This window comes from Choloepus didactylus, chromosome 4 (assembly GCF_015220235.1).
Source record: "Choloepus didactylus isolate mChoDid1 chromosome 4, mChoDid1.pri, whole genome shotgun sequence".
NCBI classification, from domain to species: domain Eukaryota; kingdom Metazoa; phylum Chordata; class Mammalia; order Pilosa; family Megalonychidae; genus Choloepus; species Choloepus didactylus.
In genome coordinates this window covers 80,448,452-80,460,670 of record NC_051310.1, presented here as the reverse complement: position 1 = coordinate 80,460,670, position 12,219 = coordinate 80,448,452, and the positions used below count along the sequence as shown (strand labels likewise).

The 12,219-nt window shown below is 41.2% G+C and overlaps 1 protein-coding gene across 3 annotated transcripts in view; it reads right to left on the bottom strand.

Moving 5' to 3' along the window:
* TTC23 (tetratricopeptide repeat domain 23) overlaps positions 1-12,219 on the bottom strand; it is a 100,286-nt gene that overhangs the window by 12,691 nt on the left and 75,376 nt on the right. For 2 of the 3 annotated variants that reach the window (XM_037832927.1, XM_037832928.1), the window contains exons 8-9: positions 10,457-10,584; positions 6,085-6,234 (exon numbers count right to left, since the gene is read on the bottom strand). In XM_037832927.1, coding sequence (XP_037688855.1) covers positions 6,085-6,234; positions 10,457-10,584 — 278 coding nt within the window. Of the gene's footprint in view, positions 1-6,084; positions 6,235-8,109; positions 8,348-10,456; positions 10,585-12,219 lie in introns of those variants that run through there. The other variant, XM_037832929.1, reaches the window with a different exon arrangement.

Genomic DNA, 12,219 nt, shown 5'->3' with positions numbered 1-12,219 from the left:
ATTTGCACTCCTCATGCATGCTCAACAAATAGGGGGTGGGAGGCTCCAGTGAGCCTGGTGTTGGGTCTTCTGACTTGTTTCCAGTGCCACCTCTGCCCTGGGCCACCCAGCTACCTCGGAAGCACCACATTCTAACATCCTGACGGCTCCAGAGGTGGGTGGGAACTTGATTCTCAATCAAGGCCAATCAGTGTTTCCCTATCTTTTTTTTTTAAAGCTATGATTAAGAGAAGAGTTAACGCTTTTCAATGACACAGGGGTGGGATGTAAAAGTCAGGAGTGCTGGCAGCCTGTGATTCCCAGCTTGAGGTCAGATGTTGCCAAGCAGAAGAAAGAAGCTGATGCACAGAGAATAGCAGAGAGTGCTCATGGCATTAGAGTCTGGTGTCTGCCGTCTCTCTGGAGGTTTGTCAGCTGCATCCCTGCCTGCTGGTCATTGGGCTGTTCAGCTCTTCCTTGGATTCCCCAAGATAATAAACGCCCCTTTATATCCGAGCTACTTGAGATGTATTCTCTCAGTTGTGACCCAAAGAGTCCCACTTTACTGATCTTGGCATTCTCCTCACTATTCCATTGGTTTTCAAACCTTTTTTAAAGCCTAGGAACCCTGTGTTCCAACAAAATCTTACTTGGAAACTCATGATGTGAACTAGATAACAGTGTAGAGTAGACTGTAGAATATAGACCACCTGGTGCTAAATCCCCACTCCATCAACTCCTAGTTCTGTAATCAAGGGCAAGACACTCTCTCAGCCTCAGTTTCCCTCTTTGTAATATACAGAGAATAGAGGTACCCAACTCTTAGGGTTGTTGAAGGATTTAAATGAGTTTATATATTTAAATCACTTAACCCAGTGCCAGGGATCTGACAGTCACTGAGTAAGTATCAGGTATTATTATATGGAAGAGGGGGAGGGAGGAACATGGAGTAAGTACCACCCTCAGCCTCCCTTCTCACGTCTCTCTCACCCTGTCTTTCATAAATGTGTAATGTTTAAACCACCTGGAATGATTGATTTAATATAGGTCTTTCTGGCTAGACTGGAAGCTCACAGAGACAAGGAGCCTGTTTGTCTTGGTCACTATTTTCTCCCCAGAACTGTCTAGCACAGTAACTGACCCACAGAAGGGGCCCAATACATATTTGTTGACTAACCAATGATAGATAGATGGATTATCTCATGAGGAATAGGCACCACACGTGTCAGAAAAGGCATAAGAAGAAATACAGACTCAACTAACAGGACAGCCCACTCAGAACTCAAGTTAATTCTTTTGGTTTGGGCAGTTATGTTACTTAGAGATGCCCAGGTTCCTCCCATTTTAGAACTAATTAATGTAATGGAAACACAGCACATAACAACGTATGAGATGTGTTAAAGTGACAATAAGAGGAAAATTCATAGCCTTAAACACTTATATCAATAAAAATGAAAACATGAAAATAAATGAATTCCCAACTCAAAAAGATAGAAGGCCCCAATCAAGATGGTGGAGTGAGATGCTTCTATCCCTCCCACAGAAGCTGTGAACAGCCAGAAAGAACTGGCAGAAACATCTTTCTCAAGAGCTCCAGAAAACAGTTAAAGGGCTGCAGTAACAGGGCACGTACCAAATCAAGAAAAAGGCTACTTAAAAGCAGTAAGAGCTCTTGGCACTCTGGCTGCCACCCCACCCCACCTCCCATCCCCTCACTGGCTTGGTGCAGTGTCAACCCGTACTCAGTGTGGATTCCTGGTTCTAGTTCCAGAGGGAACTGAGTAGCCCTCATGCACATACTGGGAGCATGTGTCTGGCCCAGTCTGTCTGGTGGTGGCCTGAGGGCCTTGCTGCCCCAGTACTTGCCTGCAGGTAGAAGGGGGCTTACAGAGCTTTCCTACAGAATACTACAGGAGAGCAGTTGAGTCGTGCTGTCTGGAGCAAGGGATTGCTGGCTGTAGGACATACGGTGCAGTGCCCGGGACATGAGGAAACTGTTTCTAGGGAAGAGGGGTCATTTGGAACTGTGTAAATGGGAGAATTCCTAGGGACACACATGCACATACAAGACAAGATTCATGGATAGGGTGGTTCTTACGCTTTGGTCTGGGGCTAGTTTCTAAACCCATTTTATGGATAAGCCCTGAAAGAGAGCACTGGCACAGGTCAAACTGCAAAGCCCGGGAATGGTGTTTTCTTTTTATTCTTTCCCCTCCTTCTTCTCTTCCTCTTTCTCCTTCCCCTCTTCTTCTTTCTTGTTTGCTCCTGGTGTTCAAGGAAAGCTCTGCCATAACATGAACTGGATACAGGGTTAAGGAAATGATGCCTTGGTGTCTAAATTCCAGTGATAAGACACTAAAATATCAGATTGTCCAGGTTTCAACAAAAGGTTACAAAACATACAAAAAAAACAGGAAGTGATAGCCCAGGCAAAGGAGAAGATTAAAGCATTAGAAACTATCATGAGGAGGATCCAACCTTGGATATTCCAGAGAGAGACTTTAAAAAGATGGTCCTAAATATGCTCTCAGAGCTAAAGGAAAAACATCAACAAAGAACTAAAGGAAATCAGGAACATGATAGATCACCACAAAGAGAATATCAATATAGAGATGGAAATTATGAAAGGGAACCAAACAGAGCTTAAGACCTCAGAAAAAGAAATTAAAAATTTCCTAGAGGGGTTCAACAGCAGAGTGGAGCTGACAGGAGAAAGAATCAGTGAACTTGAAGATAAGACAATTGAAGCAATCCAGTCTGAGGAGCAGAAAGAAGAAAGAATGAAGAAAAATGAACAGACCAGAGGAAACTGTGGGGCACTGTGAAGTGTACTGATATATTCATTGTGGGAGTCCCAGAAGGAGAAGAAACAGAGAAAGGAACACAGAAAATATTTAAAGAAATAATGGCTGAAAAGTCCCCAAATTTAACGAAAGACATGAATATACACATCCAAGACGCTCAACTAACTCCAAACAGGAAAAACCCAAATAGATCCACACCACTTCATATCTAATCAAACTGTCAAATGCCAAAGATAAAGAGAGAATTCTGAAAGCTGCAAGAGAAGCAATGTGTCATGTAAAAGGGAGCCGCAATAAGAGTAAGTGCTGTTTTCTCATCAGAACTGTGGGATGACACACTTCAAGCGCTGAAAACAAAAAATTGCCAATCAAGAATTCTGTATCTGGCAAAGATGTCTTTCAAAAATGAGGGAGAGTTTAAGACATTCCCAGATAAACAAAAGCTGAGGGAATTTGTCACTGCTAGTCTGGCCCTACAAGAGATGCTAAAGGGAATTCTGCAGGTTGGAAGGAAGAGATAATAATTAACAGATTGATGTCCCAGGAAGAAATAAAGATCTCCAGTGAGGATAACAACATGGATAAATATAAATGCCACTATGATTATATTTTTGGTTTTAACTCCACTTTTTACTTCCTACAGGATCTAAAAGGCAAATGCATAGCATGTAATGAAAAATCAGTGGTTTTGGACTTAATGTTTAAACATGTAATTTGTGACAAGAACTACATAAAGTTGGGTGGGTGGGAGCAGAGAAGAATAGGAACACAGTTTCTATATACTATAGAAAATGGATGGATGGATGGATGGATGGACAGAATGATATGGCGAATGTGGCAAATGTTAAAATTGGTGGATGTGAGTATTTGGGGTGTTTGGGGTGATGGAATTCTCTGTATGTGGTCTGTATTATTTTTGTAACTAGATTGCAAGTTTGAAAGTATTTCAAAATAAAAAACTTAAAAAATAAACAAACAAAAAGATAGGGGAAAACCCCTTCAAATTATAAACTAAAATAAAGCACAAGGAAAGAAATAATAAAGATGAAAGCAGAAATTCATGAAATAAATAACAGACAAATAGAACTATTGAATCAAAATTCCTAGTTCTTTGAAAAAATTAACAAAATGGACAATGCACTAACTCAGTCAAGAAAAAAGGAAGAAAATACAAATATAAAACTAAGAAATGACAAGAGGGAAAAAACCATAAATATAGTGGAAATATTTTTTTAAATTGTGAGACTAACTTGCAAGCCTCTATGCAAAAAAATTTGAAAAGTAAATGAAATAATTACCTAGACAAATAACATTTACCAAAAATGACCCCATTAGAGATAGAAAACTCCAGTATACCAATTTTTTTTTTTTTGGTAGAGAAATAAAAAAATTGTCAAGGAATTTTCTCACAAAAAATCACCAAGCCTAAATGATTTCACAGGAGCTACAGATCTTTGACGACCTGATTGTTTCAGTGCTACATGAATTGCTCCAGTGCATAGAGAATAAAGGAAAAATTCCAAATTATTTTTATGAAGCAAGTATAACACTGATACTTAAACATCACTTACAAATATTTGTGCATAAATCCTAAACAACGTGTTAGCAAACAGAATCCAACAACACATTAAGAAAATAATACAACATGACTAAGAGGGATTTATTCCAGGAAGGTAAGAGTATTTCAATATTATAATCAAGTACACCATATTAATTGATCTAAGGAGAATCATATGATTAGCTCCATAGATGCTGAAAAAACTTTTGATAAAATTAAACAATCATTTCTAATTAAAAAAAGACACATAGAAATTGATGGATACAATGTTAACATGATAAAAAATTATAAACCTTAGTCCTAAAGCAAGAATCTTACTAAATGAGGAATCCTTGAAGGCGTTTCCACTAAGATCACAAACATGGTGAGGGGGCCTATTCTCTCCAGAACTGTTTATTGTTGTACTGGAGGTTGGAGCCAATGCAATTAGACAAGAGAAATCAATGAGAGGCATAAGAATTGGAAAATAAGAAGAAAAACTATGTCTATTTGCATATAATGTAATAGACCTGGAAATCCTGAGGGAATCAATGCTTAGATTAACTCAAGCAATAAAAGAATTAAGCAAGCTAGGAGGACATAAAATTAACAGAGAGAAATCAATTGTCTTCATATACACACAAAAATAGTTAGTTAAAAACTAAAATAGTGGATAAAATTCCATTCATAATAGTAATGGAAAAGATAAAATACTTAGAAATAAATTTAATAAGAAATGTACAAAACCTTTAAGAGGAAAACTTTAAAACATGCCTGAGTTCACTGTGGATGATTGTATGGTATGTGAATATATCTCAATAAAACTGAATTTAAAAAAACCAAAAAAACACGCCTGAAGGATACAAATGTAGACATGAACAAATGTAAAAACATCTCTTGTTCTTGGATAGAGCAGTCCAACATCAAAATGATGTTGGGTTTCCTGAAGTTCATTTATAAATAAACACAATTCCAATAATAATAATAAAAAAATAGCAAACTTTTTATGGAGCGAGACATGTTGATACTAAAACTCACATGGAAAAATAAACATGCAAGAATACCTAGAAAACTTAGTAGCTTAGGGGAAAAAAGGCATGAGGGGAGTTTTCTCCTACTAGATATTAAACCATACTATCAAATTTCTATAATTAAAATCTCTATAATTAGTACTGACACATGAATAAACAGAGACCAGGGAACAGAACAGAAGTCCAGAAATAGACTCAAGTACATATGGAAAACTAGCATATGATGATATCTTAAATCACTGGAGCAAAGCTGGGCTCTTTAATAAAATGGCACTGGACAAATGGGTATTCATTTGGAAAAAAGATTCACACCTCACACCATACACACAAATAAACTCCGAATGCAAAACTAACATAGGAAAAAACAATGTATACGCATTAGAGGAAAACACAGAATACCTCTATAAACTGTGTGTACAAAGGTGTTTTCTAAATATGACTCAAAATCCAGGCACAATAAAATAAAAGATGGATAAATCACAGTATGCACAAATGTAAAATATTTGCATAGTTACAAGTTTTTATTTAAAAATATATGCATATAAGAGGATTACTACTTCTTTGACTCAGAAAGTGTTAGGGTAGATGGCATGGCAAAAGTGATGTCAACTTACCAAAATGTCACTTATAGAGTTTTATTTAAAAATAGCATGGTGGAGGGAGAGAAAGTGACTGTGGGAAGGGGAAGGGAGGGAGAGTTTTGTTTTGAGCTATTATTAGGCTCCAGCTTTACCTTCTTCAGTTTCTTGTGTGCCCTGCTGTGCCTCCCCTGTGCCAGGTCTGCCCCACCCAGGAGCCGGTAAGTCTCCGCCACCTCAGGGCTGACATCTCCGAACACTCCCAATTTGGCTTCCAGGGACTCGTTCAGGATCGAGGTTGCTCTCTGTGAAAGGAACAAAATGCTGTCTGGTTGAAAAAAAAAAAAATTAAGGCTGGTAAAGATCTGCGCCTCTTAAGAACATTTTGTAACTGAAGTTTATTTTTAACTTTTTAGAGGAATGAGTTTGGGTAGTGTGTCTCTAAGCTGAGCCCACTCTCCTCTGGTTAAACAGAGGACAGGAAATAACGTGTGGAAAAATATACTGAAACTGTATAAACTATGAAGAGAGAATGCGTAAAAGACTCCTGGAGAAAAAACTCACTTCAGATATTACAGGAATACTTTTTAGTTGAGTCATAAAAACAAAAGCTAACATGTATTGAACCCTTCACATGGAACTCATTTAATTCTCACTCTCTTTTAGAGGAAACTAAGGCACAGAGCAGTCAAGAAACTTGCCCAGGGTCAGCCGGATCGTCAGCGGTGGAGCTAGGATTTGAATCCGACAGTAATTTTAGTATTTTAAACTCTAATACCATGCACATTGATGTTCTTACATAAGTGAAAACTACAGAGTTTCCTGGCAATGGCTCTACTTACATAACTTCCAGAACACACTCCAGAGTTTTCTGTTTCTCATAGGAAACAGTTTAGGAAACCAAAAGTAAACATGCCAACATGACATGACATTTTGTTTGGTTTATCAAATTTATTTATGCCAACACGGAATGAAAAAATACAAGCTGATCAGAAAACAGTCTTTTCTGATATTAATCTCTTCAGTCAGACACCAAGAGATAACAGGTGGGGGGCAGGTGGAAGGGAGGGAGAGGCTGTGAAAGTATGTCAGCCTCCCATACTTTCTCCTGAAATTCTTCCACGCTCTTTTACATGAAAGCACAATTACAGCTGCAGAACAAGAATGCTGAATTTAACAGGCAAATCAAGCAGGGACCAGTGAAGGGGGCTCCCCACCACACAGCCCCATAGGCCCCCCAGATAGCACTCCACAGACTGTAGGGGACAGGAAAGTCTTTAACCCTTTCACTGGCAATCATATGAGTTAGTTGTTGGGGATGGGGTGGGGAAAAGTGTTAATGAGGTTGAAAGCAATTTCTTAGGTGGAAAGAGGAAACAAGAGGTCATGTCAATGGCCAAGTGTGACACTTTGGTAGTAAGGGACCAGAATTTAAACCTAAAGCCCATCCCACCCAGCAAACCATGTCCCCTCCCAACATCTGTGAGCACGGACTTGGCTTAGTATAAGTGTGGGGTTTGGCAGCTTTTCAATAGGAATTGACTGACAGGCTCTACGTAGCTAATGCTGGAAAGAAGAGCCAGGCTCCTTTTTCCTAAATGAAGCTTTCATGCAGTTTACAGCAGCCTGAATGGGGAAACTAGAAATGAATGTGCATAAAGGGAAATGGCAGGTTATGTTGACAGTGGAAGAGGTGCCACGTGGATTTAGAAGAAACAGAGACGCTGCCAGCCTATGATAGTTAGGGAAAGCTTAATAAAAAGGAGTGATGACCACATAGGATTCAGGTGGCCTGAGAAGAGGGGATGTGTCATGTATTGAATTATGTTCCCAACACACATTCAAGTCTTCCATGATCCTATTAAGATGAGGCCAAACTGAATCAGGTTGGGCCTTAATCCAATATGACTGGAGTCTTAATAAGCAAAAGAAGTTTGGACCCGGCAGTAGGAGCAAGGAGGAGACAGAAGAAGATGGAGCGCCATGTGATGGAGGTAGAGACTGAGTTATGGATTGCTGGCAAGTCACCACCAGAAGATTACAGACTTCAGAGAAAGCATGATGCTGTTGACACCGCGATGTTGGACTTCTAGCCTTCGAAACTGTGAGACAATACATTCCTGTTGTTGAAGCCAATCAGTCTGTTGTATTTGTTATAGCAGCCCTGACAAACTAAGACAGATGCAAAACTGAGGGGCTTTGGCAAGAGGGTGGGAGAAGCCTGAGGCATGATCAGGGCCAGTGAATGAATATATTTGATTGAACCTGAGTGAGTAGGAAGGGAAGGAGAGGAAAATGAGATGGGAGTCACAGGCTGGGGTTGGTGATGGAGTGCCTTCATGCCAGGCTGAGGAGTTTGGATTTTCTTTCCAGGGAATAAGAAATCAGAGGAGGTTCTTGAGCAGGAGAATGGTGCAGCTAGAAGAAACCATAAATGGCAGAAGAGTCTCCTTCATTTACACTTTACTTTAAAAGGCATTTTCCTCCCTCAAAATCACCTTCCTGTTGGAGCAGTGTTCTATGCATAGGCTGTGACACAATCTGGGACAACCTAAGTGCAGCCCAGGACATTGTCGGTCAATTCCTGCTAGAACCCATGGTGAGAGTGGGAAACTGAAAGGGAAACACTGGGTTGGGTAGGTTGTGCCAGGCACAAGGCACCTGGTAGGAGAATGAGTGAGGGCTGAAATCTGTTTACATTTCACTCTCCAAGCAATGTGCTCTGTCACAGGCTGAGCCACCTGAGGAAGGAGAAGCTTTTTCCATTCTTAAAAAGTACTGTATGGGCTGGCAAGTGGGCCTAGAATGCAAACAGCTGGTTTGCTAAAATCTTCAAGACCAGCCTGGGTGAGTGAGATGCATCTTTAGAGCAATACCAACTGACCTGGGTGGCTTGGGCAAGAGAGGTGAGATGTAACATCAGGGACACCAGCCATCAGTTGCTTCAGCAACAGACATCATGGCCAGAACAGGAATGGAGGAAAGAGTGGATACCCTGTGGGAGTCAGTGGCCTGCAGGCAAGCGTCCATCCATCCATCCACCTGCTAATGGCTCACCACCACCTTGGCAAGGGAGTCTCTGGAAGTCAGACTACTTGGGCAAAAGGCATCAAGCCATAAATATATACAATATGTTACTGTATGAAATTGGGTTCTATAGGATGGCAAAATAGGAGAATCAAATGAAGACTGGGGAGTGGAATCAGGGAAGTGGTGAGACCCAAAGGATGGATAGGCATTGGCCAGATGGATGGGGAAGGGCTTTCCAAGAGGAGAAAACCACAGCTGGCCCTGGCCTGAAGGGGGAATTAGAAATGGCCATTATGGCTGGAACCGAGACCGGGGGAGGGGGCAAAAATGAACCTGAAGATGTTATCAGAAGCCAGGTCCCATGAGGCCTTGTGGGCTTGCAGGGATTCTGGGTCATTTTAAGGCATCGAAAGCCATTGGAGTGCTTTACAAATGGGGGCTCACCGATCAGATTTGCCTTTTATATAAAAAGATCACCTTGGCTTCCTTATTCAGAATGGACTAGGAAAGGAGCAAGACACAAATGGATGGATTCAAGACACATTTCAGAGGTAAAATTTACTATGCATTGGATGGGGTGAGGCCTGATGGGGCAGGGAGTGTTAAGGACCCCTCCACACAGCCCCCTGCCTGGACTTCTGACTTCTGCACTCCCCATAGGACTTCTAGAGGTGGCTGGTGAAGAATCTGAGGCCCCGAGAAGGCCCCTCTCTAGTTGGTTGGGTGACCCAGAAAAATATGGAAACACCATTGTTGATGGTTACTGTGGCCCTACTTTGGCTTGAGGAACATGTGTGCTTCTGGATTGAAAGCCTGTGTTCTGTTAGCACACACCAATTGAGGCAGGGGTGGGGTGTTAAGGGTTAGGAGAGGGTTGTAGGGGAGATCTACAGAACACATTAGAATGGAAAATAATAAATGAATCAAGTTGCAATAAGTGGTTTTCTAGTAGCTGTTAGGCTTTGTATTGAATAAGATCCCAGGGTTTAATTACCAATGAGGCTGAACTTTGGGTCTGAGCCCATTTTTGTGAGTCATGGAAAGTATGTCTGCATAGTTCAGTGGTAAAAGACAGTGGACTGTAACTTAGGCTCTGGGTAGTTTTCATTAGAATGTAAATTCCATCCATTATCCAAAACATGGAAAGAGGAATTAGAAATGACAAATAGCCACACTCTGTCACAGCCAGAACCACAGGCTGGTGATAAGCAGGGTCTGTCTGCTGGGTTCTCAAGGTTTCTAGGCATTTGGGATCCTGTGAAGGTGGTAATGCCATCTAATTTCTCAAACAGTTTCCAAATTTCCCAAGAGCAAGGAGTTGGGAGTACCCAAGAGCACCCAGCTGACCTTATTTATCTGGGCCCCTCTACATCCTGGAACTTACATTGCACATAGTAGGTGCTTAATGGATGTGCACAGAGTGAAGGAGGAGATATTTGAATATCAAATGGGTCACTCACGAAAATAACTGGTCAAATGTGGTCTGAACACACTTACCTCTTCTTGTCCAGTGGTTTTCAGAAAATGGCAAAATTCATCCTGAATTGAAAGAAATTTGGCTCTTCCCATCCCTTCAGCATCCTTAAGCTTAGCCATGCTCTCTTGAAAATACTGCTCAGCCACATCTGAAGACAGACATCAGAACAACAAATTTTGAAAACTGCTTGAGGATTTGAAATGGAAATGGAAAATGTAAGCTTTTATTGCTGGTGAGTTATTTGAAAATAATAAACATTTTGGACAAGGGAAATCAGTTAAGGAGACCATCCACTTGCCTGTTTTATTAGAGACAATTTAGGTCTCAGAAGGATATAGCAGTTTACTTCCTTGTCTTTCATACATCTTAGCTTTCCCAGTGATAGAGCAAAGCAAGTTAATGCAAAAGGGCAAGTTCTTTCCTAGACTTGGGCACACTGGTAGGTCTTCAGGCCGATATACCAGTAATTTTTCTTACAACTCTGACTGTCCCTCACTATGGTTAGAACTGCAAGGAACCACCCACTTGAAAGGGCTCTGACTATAAACTTCGGAAAGAATTTTGTAATAAAATTTTTGAAAGTATGGTTGGCATATTGCTGAGGGGAGAACCACAACTGTTCCAGACACACAAACATAACTGAGTATAACACACCACCAGATATTTTTAAATACATGCCAAACTTGAAAGCAAGAAAAGGAAAACCTTCAGTTCGAAATGAAGAGGGCATTACACGCCACAATGACAAGTAGGAATTGAAGCCGAATGGTCCATGAGGGTGTTAGAAAAAAAGGTACATTCCAGAAAGCAGAAGGACTGGGGTTTTACAAGCCTGAGAAGGACTGGATGCAAGGCCTAAGGCCTGCGTGTGGTAGGAAGCTGCACAAAGCTGGTGAGAAGAGTAAAATTGCAAGATGATCCCAATGACCCTCACCCACATACATTCCTCTTGCCTTTGATTGTGGGCAGAACTTGGGAATACAATGAGAGCCACTCCTTAACTTTAAGAAAGGAAGCTGTGCCAATTTGGATATATTATGTCCCCCCAAACGCCATTATCTTTGATGCAGTTTTGTGTGGGCAGGAAACGTATTGGTGTTAGATTGGGTTGCAGACTTTTGATTGGATATTTCCAGGGAGATGTGATCACTCAATTGAGGGTGAGATCTTTCATTGGATAATTTCTCTGGAAGTGTGGCCCTGCCCATTCAGCTTGGGCCTTGACTAGTTTACTGGAGCACTATATAAGCTCAGACAGACGGAGCAAGCTTGCTGCAGCTAAGAGGAACACTTTGAAGAATGCACAGAAGCTAAGAGAGCAGCTGCTGATGAGAGACAGTTTGAAGATGGCTGTTGAAAGCAGGCTCTTGCTTTGGAGAAGCTAAGGGAGGACAAATACCCCAAGAGCAACTAAGAGTGACATTTTTGAGGAACTGCAGCCTAGAGAGGAATGTCCTGGGAGAAAGCCATTTTGAAACCAGAACTCTGGAGCCAGATGCCTTCCCAGCTAATAGAGGTTTTCCGGACACCATTGACCATCCTCTAGTGAAGGTACCCGATTGTTGATGCATTACCTTGGACACTTTATGGCCTTAAGATTGTAACTGTGGGAGAAACTAAGATGGCGTCTAGGTGAGACAGGGCAAAGGAACACCTCCATGAAAAACACTAGATAAGGACCAGAGAGAGACCCAGAATACCAGTTACAGCAATGCACCAGCTGGATGAGGTCTGCTAGTTCCCAGGGGCTGTATACTTGGTGAAACCGGGAGTCTGCATTCTG